Source organism: Scyliorhinus canicula, chromosome 19, assembly GCF_902713615.1.
Source record: "Scyliorhinus canicula chromosome 19, sScyCan1.1, whole genome shotgun sequence".
In the NCBI taxonomy this organism is placed as follows: domain Eukaryota; kingdom Metazoa; phylum Chordata; class Chondrichthyes; order Carcharhiniformes; family Scyliorhinidae; genus Scyliorhinus; species Scyliorhinus canicula.
In genome coordinates this window covers 40,338,754-40,358,033 of record NC_052164.1, presented here as the reverse complement: position 1 = coordinate 40,358,033, position 19,280 = coordinate 40,338,754, and the positions used below count along the sequence as shown (strand labels likewise).

Sequence of the window (19,280 nt, the reverse complement as noted above, 5' to 3'; positions counted from 1 at the left end):
CCATCGAGTTGTAGAATGGAACGACCAAATGAAAGGCTGAAGTGAGAAACAATGGAATAGAGGAAGTGAAGGATTACATTTTGCATGTGTCTAGAAGTAGAAAATGCAGTGTGCCCAGATGGTTTGAATCCAAGTTCAGCGAGCAGAGGCGGAAGAGAGAGAAGAAATAAACCACAACTTTCAATAATATTTTGGAACGTTTCTTCCTATTTGTCCTGTCTATGTCCCACATAATTTTACACAGCTCAATCAGGTTCCACTCTGCCTTCTCTGCTCGAAGGAAACTAACCCCAGCCTGGCCAGCTTCGCTTCATAACTCCTGTCCAGGCAACATAACAATAACCCCAGTAACAGAAATACAACCCAAATAACACACACCCCTAACCTCACTAACAGCCAGCAGTGACCCATTCCTTAAAGAACAATATGAAGAGTCGTCATCTACGGTGGAACCCATCTAACAACCCCCTCACTGTAAACTTGAACTTCTTGAGATACTAAAGCTCAATCAAGTCACTAAACCATGCTAAGGGTTTGTCTGTTGTCTCCTCCATGAATGCAGCCAACACCCTTGTAATTCCTGATTGGGTTAGTGACCTCAATCGGGAACAGTCCAGCTTCGGATCTAAGACGAAATTAAAATCTCGCCCCTAAAATCAATTGGTGGGTGTCCATCTCCGGTATTGCAGCCAGCAAGCACCCCATAGACTTGACATTGCTCCTATTTGGGGCATACACATTCACTCACACCATGAAATGAAATGAAAATCACTTATTGCCACGAGTAGGCTTCAATGAAGTTACTGTGAAAAGCCCCTAGTCGCCACATTCCAGCGCCTGTCCGGGGAGGCTGGTATGGGAATCGAACAGTGCTGCTGGCCTGCTTGGTCTGCTTTAAAAGCCAGCGATTTAGCCGAGTGATGTAAACCAGCCCATGGCGACCCCACCCCCCCCCCCCCCCCAGCATACCTGTAACCATCACATAACCATCCCCTGATCAGCCAGAGTCCCCGACTGAAAGCGAATAATTTTGCTGACCGAAATCCACTCCCCCCCGACCCATCCGTCAAACCCTGAGTGGAAAACCTGGCTCACCCAGGGCTTCCCCAACCTGGATGGTCCGGCACTCACAGGTGAGTTTCTTGTAGGAACACCATACCGGGCCCCATGCCCCTACCAAACAAACAGTAAAACAGCTCGACTGATTGTGCCTCACATGATCTAGCCCAACAGCCTCTTCCTCCACTCCTCTCTCATTCACTAGCCACACCGTCTCCTTCCGCTAGCAAGGTGAGCCCCTCCCAGTGTCACCCTGCATTACTTCCCTAAAAGCAACAACCACCCACTCCCTTCTGACGAACTCCCAAAACCCAAAACCCAACATTATTAGCAAGCTTGTCTCTGAGCCAAGAAATGTGTCAATCCCACGTTCTTACAGCCCAAACCCCAAGAGAAAGAAATATACTAAAATGAGGCATAAATACACTGTAAAATCATCCACCTTCAAACTCAGAATCCCAAATCATGCTCCTCAGACCAGTCCCAGCTTCTTCTCTCTGGTGAAGGCCTCTGCCAGCTCCAGCATGTTGAAAAAATAATCTTTCGAGTCCATTGTGACCCACAATCACACCAGGTAAACCATGGCAAATTGCATCACCTTCACCTTGTTGAAGTCCGCACAGCTCTGCGCCAGCTCAATCCTAATGTTCTGATATATCCACACCGTGTGCCCATCCTAGTCAATATTCACCAACTCCAAGACCCTCTCCTTCCTTTGATAGCTGTGAAAGCAGATAATCACCACTCTTAAGTGCACTAAAATCATTAATACCTTTTCCATCCTAATGCTACCTTGTTCAATTATAACACATTTATAGTGAAGAGACCCATGAAAAATAAATATTACTCCAGTAAGTGCGTGATATCAAAAACAATTTATTTGAACAAATATGCTTTCATTCAGTATAAAACGTTGCCAGGTTTATAAAAAAAATATTATTTATTTCCCAAAATTTAATAAAAATCAATAAATTAACATTTATTTTTCATAAATTGTACAAAACTTTAGCAATCCATGACACAAAGCCAACACAATGATAAATATCAATAAATTAAAATGAGGATTGTGGATAGCACAATTGCTTCACCGCTCCAGTGTCCCAGGTTCGATTCCGGTTTGGGTCACTGTCTGTGCAGAGTCTGCACATCCTCCCCGTGTGTGCGTGGGTTTCCTCCGGGTGCTCCGGGTTCCTCCCACAGTCGAAAGATGTACAGGTTAGGTGGATTGGCCATGATAAATTGTCCTTAGTGTCCAAAAATTGCCCTTAGTGTTGGGTGGGGTTACTGGGTTATGGGGATAGGGTGGCGTTGTTGACCTTGGGTAGGGTGCTCTTTCCAAGAGCCGGTGCAGACTCAATGGGCTGAATGGCCTCCTTCTGCCCTGTAAATTCTATGAAAAGGAGGAATTAATTGAAATGTTGACCTTGTGGTGAACAGAAAGTAAAGGTGAATCTGAAACAGGAATGGGGTCAGGGGTCGTTTGTCTGCAACCCACCCTTGAGACTGAGGAAACCCTGAGAAGACCCATGAAAAATAAATATTACTCCAGCAAATGCGTGATATCAAAAACAATTTATTTGAACAAATATGCTTTCATTCAGTATAAAAAGTTGCCAGGTTTATAAAAAAATATTATTTATTTCCCAAAATTTAATAAAAATCAATAAATTAACATTTATTTTTCATACATTGTACAAAACTTAAGCAATCCATGACACAAAGCCAACACAATGATAAATATCAATAAATTAAAATGAGGAGGAATTAATTGAAATGTTGACCTTGTGGTGAACAGAAAGTAAAGGTGAGTCTGAAACAGGAATGAGGTCAGGGGTCGTTTGTCTGCAACCGACCCTTGAGACTGAGGAAACCGGGAAAGCAGAGCTGAGGATTGGCTGGACCATTCCCAGTGCAGAATTGTGATTGGAGGTTCAGCAGCTACAATAAGGAGCCCAGAGAGAATTAAGTGGGGTTTGACCCACCAATCAGTGTTATCATCGAGCCAAGCTGTCAGAATTGTAATTCCAGACGTACTGTAGACATAAAATATAATACTTCTCAAAAACGTGAAGCTTTGAAAGAACTATTTCTTGTTTCAGTCTGTATGAAATGTGTTATCGAAATACCTTCTTTACATTTGTGAGTTCACAACCGTAAAAATCTAACATCTGTTGTACAAAGACATCATGGCCATCCATTTAGCTCAGCACACAGATGATGAAGATTTCACAACATAAAAATATTGCAGCGATAAATATTAATAAATTAGAATAAATAATCAAATAGAAAATTACATCAAGATATTCTTTGCTCTTTGTCAGTCATCACAGAATTCTGTTATTATATAAATAACAGCCAATTTAAATAAATTATTCCAGTCTCTGCTGAACATGCGGTTGGATTTTATTTCAATTTCTTCTGCGGACTTGTGCCATTAAGTAAAGGAGCTGTTGTAAACGGGCCCTGGTCTCAGCGCGGATTATTTCCCAAGCACAGTTGCTGAATGTCTGGAAAAACAGAATATATTTTAAGGAAACCTAATTGGAAAATGAACAGATCTAAATACGGTCAAATAAACTACAATCCAATAATCACACATTCAATTATCAATTGTCCCACCTTCTGTTTGAGAAACTTCCTCAGTTTCCTGAAGTATTTTTGAATGGTGGAGTTTTTCCTCAGTCTGGCCTCTGAGCCCTGTTTCCTGACACATTCTTCCAGCTCACTGAGCTGTCGGTCCAGGAGAAGGCGGAGGTTTTCCACCTTGTTCCGGTCCCAGGTGACTGAACCCAGGTTCATGCTGTAGATCTTGCTGATATGACGCAGGGTCTGATGGACAATCTGCATCCTGTCCTGTGTCTAGGGAATATATACACAATCAGATTAAAGATGATGCATTTTTGTTTTTTTAATAAATATTTTCATTAATATAATTCATTTATGAAATTCAAAATAACAAGAAAAATAAACACATCTACAGACATGAAAAACAGAAACATAAAACAACCTCTCATGAAACCTGCCACTCCCCTCCCGTCAACTCCCCCCCCCCCCCCCCCACCCCCAGTAACAAAAGGTGACAATTTCCTTGAAAAAGACAGTAAAAGGCTTCATCTCCCATAGAATCCAGTCGATTGCTCCCCTCAACTTTTCTTTGACTTTTTCAAGGAATAGGAACTCAATCAGGTCCCCAAGCCAAACCGAGGCACTGGATGGAGGCGGAGAACTCCATCCCAGCAGAACTCACCTCCGAGCAAGGAGCAAGGAGAAGGCGACGCCATTGGCCCCTGCGCCCGTTTGCAGCTCTGATAAGTCTGACACCCAAAGTATGGCCGCTAAAGGTTAGGGCTCCAGCTCAATCTTCAGGATCGCCAACATGGTGCTAAAGAAGGAGACCCCAAAACCCATGACTTCGGGACAAAACCAGAACATATGCACGTTGTTACCCGGACCATGTAAACAGCACTGTAAACCTGTCGTCCCCCCCCCCCCCCCCCCTAAAAAGAAGTGACTCATTCTGAAATTGGTCAAATGCGCCCTCAAAACTACCCGAGGCTGGATGAAACCAAACCTGGCCCAGGTGGATGTGGAGTTCACCCTGCGAAGTGCCTCACACCTCGTCATTCAATATGGGCCCCAACTTCTCCTCGTACATAGACTTAACCCCCTCCACTGACACAAAATCTCCTGACAAGACCTATCCATTAATATCTCCTTCCTCGGACCCTGTGAGTGAAAGAACTCTCTCCATTCGATATTTTGGTGGCACCACGGGGAATATCGGAAAAATCCATTTTGCAAAGTTGTGAACTTGGTGATATCTGAATGAATCTAATCTGAGAATGCAGAGGTGATGGCTGACTGGGAGTTTGTGTTGTTGGAATATTTAGAGATGATGAGTTTAAAAAAAATAAATTTAGAGTACTCAATTCATTTTTTCGAATTAAGTGGCAATTTAGCACGGCAGATCACCTACCCTGCACATCTTTGGATTGTGGGAGCGAAATCCACGCAAACATGGAAAGAATGCGCAAACTCCACACTGACAATGACCCAGAGCCGGGATCAAGCCTGGGACCTCGGCACCCTGAGGCAGCAATGGTAACCACTGTGCCACCGTGCTGCACCAGAGATAATTGAGTTATGTTATATTACAATAGTTATTGGATTGTGTTCCAGTTTATAGAGGACATAAATTGAGAGGCCACCCTGGACAGTATTAGAATAATGGAGCTCCCCTTCCACTCCGCTGCCACATCCCCATAACCCCACCAAACCCTTGGGCACTAAGGGACAATTTATCATGGCCAATCCACCTCATCTGCACATCTTTGGACTGTGAGAGGAAACCAGAGCACCCGGAGGAATCCCACGCACACGCAGCGAACGTGAAAACTCCTCACGGTCACCCTGGGCCTCTGACGCTGTGGCATCTGATGCTTCACCCTGAGTTGCTTTCTGGGCAGTTTGATTTTGTTTATTTGTAGAGGGAGTCTGTCATTGTCTTCGACTCTCAGGGAAGGGCGCAGAGGCAGGTCTCACACTTCCTCAGTCAGACAGGAATTGGACCAGCGCTGGTGGCAGCATCCTGGACTAGCCAATGAGCTAACCATCCCACCAATATCAACACAGTGACCATCGAGTGAATGCAATGGAGAGTGGACAGGTATGTTGTGTGGAATCCACAGATGAAAGGGCCCTGCCTGAACTGTATAGGACGATTGATGGTAAGAAGTGGATAGACAGTGAGGGAGTAAGAGGGAGAAGACAGAGATGCTAATGGGTAGTGAGGTGATGAAAGGAATTGAGATGATTAGCAGGCACAAGTAACCTTTGAATGGTGCTGCAGACTTGGCAGGCTCCCCCAACAGGGTGCATCACAGCTCAATGAGGTTCCATTCCCTACATCAGTCTGAGGGAACGAGGAAGAGAGTCTTTACCCGGGGGTTTGAGTTCAAAGCAGGATCTCCCTCATTTCCACTGACAACTTCAATGAGCGACCTGCTCTGTCCATCCTGGATTACGGTGGTTGATCTTTATCGTGTTTTTCGCACATTTCTGATGGAATAAACGATAATAAGCCCCAGTGTTCACTCACCTGCAAACCCTCAGACAGTTTCACCAGATTCAAGGGCTTTGTTGTCAGCGCAAACCTCTCCCTGACACATTGCCGAGGGAAGCGACCGCCCTGAGAGCAAAGACAAACACTGTGTCAACCCAGATCAGAAACAGTAATGCTGCAGATTCGCTGACCATAAATTGTGCACAGTAAGAAGTCTTACAACACCAGGTTAAAGTCCAACAGGTTTGTTTCAAACACGAGCTTTCGGAGCACGGCTCCTTCTTCAGGTGAATGGAAAGGCTTGTTCCAGAAATGTTTATATAGACACATTGGCTTGGCTTGGGACAATTGGCTTGGGACAATTCACACCTCTTTAACCTGGAGTTACCTCTCTCTCTGCATCTTTGATGATTTGATTGCCTGCAGGTGCTCGCATTCCGGGGCATCTCTGACTGTGTCTATATAAACATTTCTGGAACAAGCCTTTCCATTCACCTGAAGAAGGAGCCGTGCTCCGAAAGCTCGTGTTTGAAACAAACCTGTTGGACTTTAACCTGGTGTTGTAAGACTTCTTACTGTGCTCACCCCAGTCCAACGCCGGCATCTCCACGTCATAAATTGTGCAGCGCTGCAAACCCCAAAACCATTTTCCTGAGAGAATGCTTCAAAACAAATGGACCCAGTGCGATGGGGAATTGTTTCTGGCTCCAGCTTCAACTCACCATTTCATTCAGTTTGCTGAGTGTCTCTGTGTTGAGAACTTGCTGTAACTGCAGCCTCTCACAGCCCAGACTGAGGGTCCCGGACAAGAGGAACAACACCGTCCCAAACCTCCAAATACTGGCCAGAGACATGAGGAACCGAGCCAGAGTGAGACACGGAGCTGAGGATCACACACTGACCGTAACCGGGTTCAACTCCGAACAAATGTATTTTCACCGAAAGAATCACCGGGAGTGAAAATGCAACCGCTTTCAGCAGGAGCAACCGCCTAAACCCTCCTGTGCGTCTGTGTGTGTATCTGCCAGTCTGTCTGTGTGTGTGTGTGTGTCTCTCTCTCTCTCTGTCTCTGTGTGTCTGTGTGTCTCTCTGTGTGTCTGTGTCTGTGTCTCTGTGTGTGTGTGTCTCTGTGTGTCTCTATGTGTCTGTGTCTCTATGTGTCTCTCTGTGTGTCTGTGTCTCTCTGTGTGTCTGTGTCTCTCTGTGTCACTCTGTGTGTCTCTGTCTCTCTGTGTCTCTCTGTGTGTCTGTGTCTCTCTGTATGTCTGTGTCACTCTGTGTGTCTCTGTCTCTCAGTGTCAATCTGTGTGTCTCTGTCTCTATGTGTGTCTGTGTGTATCTGGACTGTGTTGGGAGGATCTCTCTCTGCCATGCTCTCCGTGTTAAGAGGAGGGTCTGGCGATGTGCGGTGTTACGTTGGGAAAGTGAATTCTGCTTTCGGTTGTTTCTTTTACAATGCGAATAGTTAGTCTGCTCCCTGTGTGAGGGAAGGAATCTGAAAGCTGGAAATTCCTCAACCAGGGCCGGGAAGATCCCAAATAGAAAAACACAAACAGCGCCCGGTTCTAACTCAAAGCTCCAAGAATATGGATCAATATTATTAATATCAATTTTGGAAAAGCAGATGATTTCCTTCAATTTGAACGGATTCACATCAAGTGCACAATAAGGGGGCAGTTGGTTAGAACGGTTTGGCTGTAACAAAGGTTAACCTCCCCTTCAGATCCTTCTCTATATGTCAGCACCTTAAGAAGTCTTACAACACCAGGATAAAGGCCAACATGTTTGCTTCAAACACTAGCTTTCGGAGCACTGCTCCTTCCTCAGTTGAGATTTTTCACTGTGCTCAGCCCAGTCCAACGCCAGCATCTCCATATCATGTCTGCACCTTGACACGGGTCGGTCAGGCCTCTGCACAATGGTCAAGTTTTAGGCTGGGTGGATGGGGCTGGAAGGGGGGCTGTCCTCGTTTGCTTTTATCATCTATCTCAACGTAGGCAGATAATTTCCTGCAGTGGCTTCTCTTCCTGCTGAAGGACGGCTGCATTACCTCTGGTGTCCCCTAAGAATCAATCCTTGACCTCTCCCATTTCTCAGCTGCATGCTACCTCTCAATGACATCATCTCAAAACACCCGGTGTGCTGATCAAACTAATTCGAATATTGAAACGTCTCAGAATCTGAGGGGGGTTGGCTGGATACAAGCTGACAGGAGGGCACCCTCTTCCAGAGGATTCTAGAACTAAGGTGCACAGTTTAAAAATAAAGACTCTCCCATTTATGATGGAAGTAAGGAGGAATTTGTTTGTCTCAGTGGCTCATTAGTCTTTAGAATTCGCTTCCTCAGTAAAGCAATCCCCTCGGTCATTGCAGATATTCAAGGGGAATCTAAAAGTGTGTCCCGGGGGAGAGGGACAGACAGGAAAAGTTATTTTTAGAACTATAGAGTACCAATTACTTTCTTTCAATTAAGGGGCAATTTAGTGTGACCAATCCAACTAACCAGCACATCTTTTGGTTGTGGAGATGAGACCCATGCAGACACGGGGAGAATATGCAAACTCCACACAGACAGTGACCCAGAGCCGGGATCGAACCCGGGTCCTCGGTGCCCTGAGGCAGCAGTGCTGACCTTTGCACCACTGTGCTACTTTGGACAGAGAGGAAAAGTGAGGTTAAAGTTACCAGCAGATCATAGAGGCAGCACCTGGCACAGTAATTAACACTGCTGCCTCACACCCAGGTTCAATTCCAGCCTCTAGTGATTGTCCGGAGTCTGCACGTTCTCCCCGTGTCTGCTTGGGTTTCCTCCCGGTGCTCCGGTATCCTCTCACAGTCCCAAGCTGCACAGTAAGACGTCTTACAACACCAGGTTAAAGTCCAACAGGTTTGTTTCAGACACAAGCTTTTGGAGCGCAGCTCCTTCTTCAGGTCACCTGAAGAAGGAGCTGCGCTCCGAAAGCTCGTGTTTGAAACAAACCTGTTGGACTTTAACCTGGTGTTGTAAGACTTCTTACTGTGCTCACCCCAGTCCAACGCCGAAATCTCCACATCACAGTCCCAAGATGTGCAGGTGTGATATTTGACCCTGAAATGAGTTTCTGACCACATCGACGCCACAAGTAAGACTGCCCCCCCCCCCCCCCCCATCACACTTGTCCCCCTCTCTGGCTGAGCAACTCTGAAGCTGAAATTTCCATCCATAGCTTTGTTACCTCCTCGTTTGGTCACTCCTACACCTGCCTGATGGACTTTCCACATTCTCCCCAATCAAAACCTGTAGTAATTTTTGTCTGAGATGGATTTGGCATAAATCATGAATCTTGTTCTCTCATCGTACCTGAGTTTGCTGATTTATATTGACGCCGAGTTAAGCAATGCCTTCATCTTTAAATTCTCCTGCTTGTTTTTAAGTCTTCTGTTGTGTCTGTAATCATCTCCAGCCTCGAAAACACTCTGACATATCTGTCCACCTCCAGATCTGGCCTCCTGGTTTCCAATGTTCATTTTTGAGGCGCAGTCTTCAGCTATCTCAGGGTTAAGATTAGGAATTCCCTCCGTAAACTTCCGCATTTCTCCACCTCCCCTTCCTACGGCAAGACCTTCCTGAAAAGTTCCCTCTTTTACCAGCTTTTACCTTCTTACGTAACTTGATGTCAAATTTACTTTACTGTGTTCCTGATAACACTGTGATTGTTTGGTTACATTAAACACAGATTATTGATGTGAATGGCATGTTTCTGAATCCTCTTTCACCCCCGCCCCCAGATAACAATCCCTCCTTTCTGTAAATTCTCCTCGCCTCAGTGTCCAACTTCTATTCACCGCTCAGACCTGATGTGTTTTTTCACACATTTCTCTTCCTCTCCTGATATGACTTTGTAAAACATACAGACGCTGTTTGATTCGAATCCGGCTCTGGCTGTAGGTTCAACTCACCATTTCATTCAGTTTGCTGAGTGTCTCTGTGTTGAGAACTTGCTGTAACTGCAGCCTCTCACAGCCCAGACTGAGGGTCCCGGACAAGAGGAGCAACACCGTCCCAAACCTCCAAATACTCGCCAGAGCCATGAGCAACCGAGCCAGAGTCACACACCGATGTGAAAGATGAGAAAGCGGCGGCTTCGTGGTTCAGCGGCGAGAAGGGTTCTTGTGAAGAGAATGAAAGTGGGAAAGTCGAATGGGAGCCGCTTGTGATCCGGGAGCGAGCGCCTGTGTTGCCGAATGGAGTGAGTGTGAGTGTGGACTCTGCTGGGAGCTGGCACTGGTGTCGCCTTTAACGTGTGGACATGACATTGGAAAAGTGAAAATGGGCTGGAGGATTTGTGCTCGAGCTGCAGGAGATCAATAGTTTGTGCGGATTCTCTCTGAGGTCAGGAAGCTGAAAACTGGAGACTCCGGAAGCAGCGAGAGGGAAATCCCTGCGAGAAAATCCTAAACAGCGCTGGCTTCCAGCTCAGTGTTGTGAAGCTTCACATCACCCGGGGGCAGTAAGGTGGTGTAGAGGGAGGCTCTGTATTGGGGGGGGGGGGGGGGTGGGCAGTAAGGGGGTGTAGAGGGAAGCTCAGTATTTGCGGCAGAAAGGTGGTGTAGGGGGAGGCTCAGTATTGGGGGGGGGGGCAGTAAGGTGGAGAGGGAGGCTCAGTATTGGTGGGGGGGGGCAGTAAGATGGTGTAGAGGGAGGCTCAGTATTGGGGGCAGTAAGGTGGTGTAGAGGGAGGCTCTGTATTGGGGGGGGGCAGTAAGGGGGAGTAGAGGGAGGCTCAGTATTGGGGGGGGGGGGGTGGGGTTGCAGGGGGAACATGTATTGGGGTCTGGATTTGATCATCCGGATTATAGAGACACCGAGAGCGGGAATCCGGTGCGGCGGCTTTCCGAGCTGACCCGGGGCCCCATTGCCTCTGAAATGCACCGGGACCCGGTGTGTTCACATCGCGCTTGTCCTCTCCACACTTCACAGCTTGAACATTGCAGAGAGCCCAGCTCAGAGCCCAGGCTCCCCGCTCCATGGACACTGACTCCGCTCCCATTGAGCTGTCCCACAATCTGCTCTTTCACTGGCACAACTTGCTCATTTCCCGCTGCTTTTCTGGAGCCGTTTTCAAGAGTTTGACTGAAAGAATATTTCATCTGCTCCGATTCCGAGGGTGAAAGTGATTCCTCTCCCTCTCCTTTCACACCGTTTCTTTCTTGTCTCTCTCTCTCTCTACCGGGAAAGCGGCCGCCTCACTTTCTCTCTGGAAAGGAAAATTGTTGTCAGTTTGTTCCAAAAGCGAAAGTGCCTCAGGGAAAGTGAGGGCGTTTTGTCATTTCAGAGAGGGCGGAGAGTTTGTGAAGCGAGCGGCTCGTCACTGAGACGCCTGAGGGGGAAATGGGAAAGGGTTCCGGATATTCGGGATATCCCAGCTTCCACAGGGAATGTCACCCAATCCCTCACAGCTGGAACTCGGATAGAAATCAGCATGTCCACCGTCACCAAATAAAAATCTCAGGTCCACTCACTGAAATCTGTGCCAAATTTGACTTATTTTACTCATTGATGGGAAGTGAGGTTCGCTGGCAAGGTCACTGTGTGCTTCTCATCTCTAATTCATAAAATCATACAATCCCTACAGTGCAGAAGGCAGCCATTCAGCCCATCCAATCTGCACCGACCCTCTGAAAGATTTTCCACTCCAATTCATTGCCAATCACCAAACGCCACATCTGCCATGAACCAGCAAAATCAGACTGCACATTAACATTGAATTTTTGAAAATATATGAGAATATTGATGCATGTATTTAAGGTTGTTGCCACGCGCAATTTTATTTAAACGCAGAAGCACTTTAATGCCAGTATCGATTTAACCTCTTTTGGAAACCTGATTCAACATTACTGAAAATAATACAGGCTCAATGTCTGGTGACACTGGGGTGTAATTGTCTTTCTGTTTTCAAATTCAAAAGTTAATTTCAGAAACTAAAACTGTCCTCAGACCCAAATTGTCAAAACTAGTTTTTGGAGCCTATCGAAGGCCTGTAAACAATTTCAGCGATGATCCATTGATCCTGAGCTGAGGTGGGTTTTTTGTGTGGGGACAGTTTTCAATATGAGTTTGATTTGAAAACAGAATTACATTTATGTTGCGCCCTTCCTGACAACAGAACATCACAAAGTACTCGACAGCTAATGTAGTACATTTGAGGCATTGTGACTGTTGTAATATAGGAAACACGTTAGCCAATTTGTGCTTCACTTATCAACAACCAGTGTTGTGATCATGAACAGAAAAACACCCCAACGTATAAATTAGGAGCATCATAGGCCACTCGCCCTCACCATCCTATCCCACCATTCGATAACATCCTCTCCGATCTGATTGTAAACTCTGATTGCTCCAAGTGCCATTAATCTTTCAAATTCTGCAACCTGCACAGAGGCAGGATCATTGAATACATCCAAGCCCGATTTGGACAGTTGTCTGATCAACAAATGAGCAAAAGTGATGGGGGTAAGTAGGAAACGGGATAAGGCCACAATCAGATCACTTAAGACAAAATTGAATGGTGGAACAGAATTGGTCTGCTCCTCCTTGTGTTCTGATGTCATACAGTCAGTATTTAAAATTCTATCGTATCAATTCCATATCACCAGTCAGGCCAGCATTTGTTGCCCATGCCTAATTGCCCTTGAGGTTCATGGCTCCTAGGCCACATCAGAGGGCTGTGAAGAGGCAATCACATTGTTGTATCCACATGTAGGCCAGAGCGGGGATGGGGCATCAATTTCCTTCCCGAACAGACATGAGTGCATCAGGAAAGTGTTTCATACAATATCGTGCTTACTATTACTGCGATTGATTCACTAAATTCAAATCCCATCAAATTGTGTAATTTTCACCAACATCCTCTGAGCATGAGCCTGAACTTCTGCATCATTAGATCGCAAAATTGTCACCTCAACACTGCAACATCTCCAAACTCAATCCCATTTCTCTCTGTCCCTTCTGAATTAATGCCTTCATCTTTCACTTTCTTATTCTTTTCTTTTAAACAAAAAATTTTATTGAGGTATTTTTCGGCATTATAAAAAGTTACAGATATCAAACAGTAAAAAAGACAAAAATATGCAAAAACCAACGTAAAATCAATGCCTCAATCGACCCATACTCCACAGGCCCGCCCCTCTCCCATAGACAGTGCCTGCCTATTTATCCCCCCTACTCTACTCTAATCCCCCCCCCCCCCCCACCCCCTGCTGACATTCACTCTCCCGTCAAGAAGTCGATGAATGGTTGCCACCTTCGGGCAGACCCCAGGACAGATCCCCTCAAGGCAAACTTAATTTTTTCCATACCCAGAAAACTAGCCATGTCTGAAAGCCATAGTTCAGTCTTCGGGGGTTTTGAGACCCTCCATGCCAGCAGTATGTGCCGCCGGGGTACGAGGGAAGCAAAGGCCAAAACATCAGCTTCCTTCCTCCCCTGCACTCCCAGGTCTTCCGAAACCCCAAACATTGCCACCACTGGACTCATCACCACCCTTGTTTTAAGCACCCGGGACATGATCCCCGCAAACTCCTCCCAGTACCCCCTAAGCTTAGGACATGCCCAAAACATGTGAACATGGTTCGCTGGTCCTCCCGTGCATCTAGCGCACTTGTCCTCTACCCCATATAATTTGCTCATCCGAGATATCATCATGTGGGACGGTGTGCGACCTTAAATTGAATCAGGCCGTGCCTGGCACATGTTGCGGTTGAGTTTACTCTACTCAGTGCTTCAGCCCACAGCCTGTCCTCCATCTCCCCACCCAGCTCCGCCTCCCATTTGAGTTTCAGTTCCTCCGTCTGGGACTCTTCCCCCTTCATGAGCACCGTGTAAATATCCAAGACTCTACCATCTCCTACTTCTCCCCAAAAGATTATTCTGTCCTGAATCCCCATTGGCGGGAGGTGTGGGAAGGATGGGACCTGTCTGCGGACAAAGTCCTGCATCTGTAAGTACCTAAAGCCATTTACCCTTGCCAGCTCAAATTTCTTTTCCAAGCCCCTCAAACTCGCAAAGCTCCCCTCCAGGAACATATCGCCCACACTCCTCCCCTCGCCCAACCCCATGTTCGAAAAACTCCATCCATGTTCCCGGGGCAAATCAATATCACATATAGGAGCCCAGACCGACGCACCTACCTCCCCTACATGCCTCGTCCACTGGCCCCATATCCGCAGGGCCGCCCCCACTACCATGCTGGTGGAGTACTTGGCCGGCGACAGCGGTAGAGGAGCCATGACCAGGACTGCCAAACTGGTGCCCCTGCACAAAGCTGCCTCCACCCGCTCCCAGATAGACCCCGTGCCTACCATCCACTTCCTTATCATGGCTATGTTAGCCGCCCAGTTCACTTTCTTATTCTGGATGTCATACCAAGTCCTCTCAGCCTCAGTGCCAGAATTTCATCAAAGGATGGCATGGTGGCACAGTGGTTAATGCTACTGTATCGCGGCACACATGACACTGCTTCAATTTCAGCCTTGGGTGACTGTCTGTGTGGAGTTTGCATGTTCTCTCCCTGTCTGCCTCGGTTTCCTCTGGTTTCCTCCCACAGTCCAAAAACATGCAAGTTGGGTAGATTGGCTCTGTTAAAATTTTCCCTTAATGTCCAAAGATGTGCAGGTTAAGTCGGGTTATGGGGATACAGGGATAGGTGAGGGCAGTGAGCCTCGTTAAGATGCTCTTTCAGAGGGTCGGGGCAGACCCGATAGGTTGAATGGCCTCCTCCTGCACTGTAGGGATTCCATGATACTATATTGTTGAGGTGCAGAAGTTTAGAAAATATGAGAACCTGGGCAAGTTGAGTTCAAAATGAATTTACAATTCCGCCAGGTGAGGGAAAATCAGAGGGTGGAGAGAATGGAAAATGGAGCAGAGAATGAGCAACAGCACCAGGCAGCAGATAGGAGAATTCAGACCATTTGTAATGTGGAAATCAAACCGACAGAAATCAAAAGTGAACATAACTTTAGAAATGTGTAATATTAAAAACGATTTATTATAAATATTAAATATATAAATACATGCTCTCATTCAGTATAAAATTTTCCAGTTTAGATGAACATTTTCTACAACCCAATTCTTAATAAATATCAATAAATTAACATTTTAATCTCATTTTACACGTTAAGTAAAATTCTAACATTTCATTCTACAAAAACATCATGAAAATAAATATCAATCAATTAAAGAGCCTGATATAATTTGAAATGTTGTCCATTTTTGAAAGGTCTGGAAACCCATATCCTGAAAGCCTGACAGACAATTCTCAAACCAGACTCACCACCCACAATAACGCGACTGTAGGTATCAATAAATTAAATAAATAAAGACAGTGAACAATTTCATCAAGTCACTCATTATTCTCTCATCATTACAATAAAGTATAAAATGAATTTCAAATATCCATATAAAAATATAGCTGCACATGAAAAGTCTTCAAAATAAACATTCTTTGTTCCCATTCTGGACCAATGTATTTATCAGTTTCTTCTGCTGATTTGCAGCATTATGAAAAGCATCTGTTGTAATCGGGCCCTGGTGTCAGTGCGGATTATTTCCCAGGCACAGTCACTGAATTTCTGAAAAAGAAAATTATTCAGGAAAGTGTATTAGAAAATAAATTAATGTTGATCGGGTGAAATGATCGACCAGCCAGTAATCACACAGTCAATTGTCAATTGTCCCACCTCCTGATTGAGAAACTTCTCCAGTTTCCTAAAGTAATTATGAATGGTGGAGTTTCTCCTCATCTTATGCTCTGATCCCTGATTCCTGACACATTCTTCCAGCTCACTGAGCTGTCGGTCCAGGAGAAGGCGGAGGTTTTCCACCGTGTCCCGGTCCCAGGTGACTGAGCCCAGGTTCATGCTGTAGATCTTGCTGATGTGACGCAGGGTCTGATGGAGAATCTGGATCTGATCCTCTTTCTGTACAGAATACAAAACGATATTAGAGAGACCTGTTACCTTTAGCATTCGAATAAATTATTTCGAAGAACAAAAATAAATCAAACTTAAAATGCTCAAATACGCGATACTCCGTACTTTGCCCCCTACTATATTCCCAATACACATAGGATTGTGGCAAAATGCGGCTCCACCGTCATCTACAGTGTTGCTGACGACACGACTACAGTGGGTCGGATCTGGAACAACAGTGAGTCAGAATATAGAAGGGAGATAGAGAATCCAGTGGAGTGCTGTAACAACAACAATCTCTGCCGCAATGCCAGCAAAATAAAAGAGCCGGTCATTGACTTTAGGAAGCAAAGTCTTATACAGACCCCTGTTTGCATCAACGGACCTGAGGTGGAGATGGTCGCGCGCGAATAATAACAACCAGGAAACAAACCTGACAAGATTGTTTTGTGGATGTCCAATTTCTGAATTCCCTGACTCCAACTGGTTTGGTAAAAGTGGCTGTGGGGATGATGTCCTTAAGTGGATATTAAATCTGTGTCTCCTGGACCTTGTACCATGAACTAATGGGAAGTTTTTCCTTGTCTATCTTATCTATCAGCAATAATCATGAATGGTTTTGCACTGAAGCTATATATCTGACACGAGATGCGCTTCGTTAACATTAGGAATATTATATTTGCATTGCACACGTAAGATTGCACTTAATGTCAATCTGAAGTGGAAATACTCTGGAATATACGTCCACAGATTTTAAGTATAATTATATTTTGCGGGAGGAAATTGTTGATCAGAGGAATGACAGGCTCAGAAACAGTGACATTGGGAGATTAAGATAGTTCAAGCAATCCGATAGTTACAACAAGAAAGTAATTTGCAATGAAGAGTTGATGAGAGACGGGCATATTTTCAGGGGTTAGAGATAGTGAGATAGTGAATGCGGGAAGAGAGAGTGACACAGTTCATGGGTGAGATAGAGAGTGAAATATAACGACAGAAGCTGCTTTCATTATCACAATGGGTACAAATCTCTCAATTGAAAATTCCTGATGTTCCCGGTTCCGATCAGGTTGTTGCTCTAACTACAGAGTGAAATGTAACGACAGAAGCTGCTACCATTGTCACACTCACCTCTAATCCCTTCGAAAGTTTCACCAGGTTCAAGGGCTTGGTTTTTAGCGCGTGCCTGTGTTTTATACAGTGTCTGGGAAAGGAACCACCCTGAGAGGAGTAAAATAAAATCTCATTAAAAACCCCAAACTATTTCTCCAGAAATAACATTTCACAGCAATTCGACCCAATGTGATTCACAGGCTGCTCAGAAACCAGCTTCAACTCACCATTTCATTCAGTTTGCTGAGTGTCTCTGTGTTGAGAACTTGCTGTAACTGCAGCCTCTCACAGCCCAGACTGAGGGTCCCGGACAAGAGGAACAACACCGTCACAAACCTCCAAATACTCGCCAGAGCCATGAGCAACCGAGCCAGAGTCACACACCGATGTAAAAGATGAGAAAGCGGCGGCTTCGTGTTTCAGCGGCGAGAAAGGTTCTTGTGAAGCGAATGAAAGTGGGAAAGTCGAATGGGAGCCGATTGTGATCCGGGAGCGAACGCCTGTGTTGGCGAATGGAGTGAGTGTGAGTGTGGACTCTGTTGGGAGCTGGCACTGGCTCTGACATGCTGTCGCCTTTAAGGTGTGGACATGACATTGGAAAAGTGAAAATGGGCTGGAGGATTTGTGCTCGAGCTGCAGGAGATCAATAGTTTGTGCGGTTTCTCTTTGAGGTCAGGAAGCTGAAAGCTGGAGACTCCGGAAGCAGCGAGTGGGAAATCCCTGCGAGAAAATCCCAAGCAGCGCTGGCTTCCAGCTCAGTGTTGTGAAGCTTCTCATCACCCGGGGGGCAGTAAGGTGTATTAGAGGGAGGGTCAATATTGGGGGCAGTAAGGTGGTGTAGAGGGAGGCTCAGTATTGGGGGGCGGCAGTAAGGTGGTGTAGAGGGAGGCTCAGTATTGTGGGGCAGTAAGGTGGTGAAGAGGGGGACTCTGTATTTGGGGGCGGCAGTAGGGTGGTGTAGAGGGAGGCTCAGTATTGGGGGGGGGGGGCAGTAGGTGGTGTAGAGTAGGACTCAGTATTGTGGGGCAGTAAGGTGGTGTAGAGGGGGGCTCAGTATTCGGGGGGCAGTATGGTGGTGTAGAGGGTGGCTCAGTATTGGGGGGGCAGTAAGGAGGTGCAGAGGGAGGGTCAGTTTGGGGGGGGGGGCAGTTTGGTGGTGTAGAGGGAGGCTCAGTATTGCTGGGGGGGGGGGGTGTGCAGGGGGAACATGTATTGGGGGCTGGATTTGATCCTCCGGATTATAGCGACACCGAGAGCGGGAATCCGGTGCGGCGGCTTCTCGAGCTGTCCGGGGCCCCATTACCTCTGAAAGGCACCGGGACCCGGTGTGTTCACATCGCGCTTGTCCTCTCCACACTTCACAGCTTGAACATTGCAGAGAGCCCGGCTCAGAGCCCAGGCTCCCCGCTTCATGGACACTGACTCCGCTCCCATTGAGCTGTCCCACAATCTGCTCTTTCACTGGCACAACTTGCTCATTTCCCGCTGCTTTTCTGGAGCCGTTTTCAATAGTTTGACTGAAAGAATATTTCATCTGCTCCGATTCCGAGGGTGAAAGTGATTCCGCTCCCTCTCCTTTCACCCCGTTTCTTTCTTGTCTCTCTCTCTGTCTCCCGGGAAAGCGGCCGCCTCACTTTCTCTCTGGAAATGAACCTTGTTGTCAGTTTGTTCCAAAAGCGAAAGTGCCTCAGGGAAAGTGAAGGCGTTTTGTCATTCCCGAGAGGGAGGAGAGTTTGTGAAGCGAGCGGCTCGTCACTGAGAGGCCTGAGGGGGAAATGGGAAAGGGTTCCGGATATTCGGGATATCCCAGCTTCCACAGGGAATGTCACCCAATCCCTCTCAGCTGGAACTCGGATTGAAATCAGCTTTTCCACCTTCACCAAATAAAAATCGCATGCTCATTCACACATTTCTCTGCAAAATTTGACTTTTTTAATTCATTGATGGGATGTGAGGGTCGCGGGCAAGGCCAAGGTTTCTCATCTCTAATTCACAGGACGCGCAACAACGCGGAATTGCAGAGCAGAAACTTATAGCCAAGTTCCGTGACCTGGGATTCATGTCGCATTACATTCACCCCCCCCCCCCCCCCCCC

At 46.3% G+C, this 19,280-nt stretch overlaps 2 protein-coding genes across 2 annotated transcripts; both read right to left on the bottom strand.

Moving 5' to 3' along the window:
- Positions 1-3,467: 3,467 nt before the first annotated feature.
- On the bottom strand, positions 3,468-10,192 carry LOC119953996 (interferon alpha-F-like). The gene is made up of 4 exons (XM_038778773.1): positions 10,061-10,192; positions 6,158-6,247; positions 3,679-3,918; positions 3,468-3,566 (listed from the first exon to the last, which is right to left on the bottom strand). Exons 1-4 carry the CDS (start codon positions 10,190-10,192, stop codon positions 3,468-3,470), a joined length of 561 nt encoding a protein of 186 aa, XP_038634701.1.
- A 5,368-nt stretch (positions 10,193-15,560) lies between these two features.
- Positions 15,561-17,544, bottom strand: LOC119953995 (interferon alpha-F-like). Its single transcript, XM_038778772.1, has 4 exons — positions 17,413-17,544; positions 17,204-17,293; positions 15,842-16,081; positions 15,561-15,733 (listed from the first exon to the last, which is right to left on the bottom strand). The coding sequence occupies exons 1-4, from the start codon at positions 17,542-17,544 to the stop codon at positions 15,635-15,637; spliced, it is 561 nt and encodes a 186-aa protein (XP_038634700.1). The 3' UTR covers positions 15,561-15,634.
- Between the last annotated feature and the right edge of the window lie 1,736 nt (positions 17,545-19,280).

Coding starts and splice junctions, on each gene's coding strand:
- LOC119953995 (XM_038778772.1), bottom strand. CDS start 17,544: ATGGCTCTGGCGAGTATTTGGAGGTTTGTGACGGTGTTGTTCCTCTTG. Junction 17,294..17,412: donor TCAGCAAACTGAATGAAATG/GTGAGTTGAAGC, acceptor TACTCCTCTCAG/GGTGGTTCCTTTCCCAGACA. Junction 15,734..15,841: donor AGAAGTTTCTCAATCAGGAG/GTGGGACAATTG, acceptor TTTCTTTTTCAG/AAATTCAGTGACTGTGCCTG.
- LOC119953996 (XM_038778773.1), bottom strand. CDS start 10,192: ATGGCTCTGGCGAGTATTTGGAGGTTTGGGACGGTGTTGCTCCTCTTG. Junction 6,248..10,060: donor TCAGCAAACTGAATGAAATG/GTGAGTTGAACC, acceptor CTTTGCTCTCAG/GGCGGTCGCTTCCCTCGGCA. Junction 3,919..6,157: donor AACTGTCTGAGGGTTTGCAG/GTGAGTGAACAC, acceptor TATATTCCCTAG/ACACAGGACAGGATGCAGAT.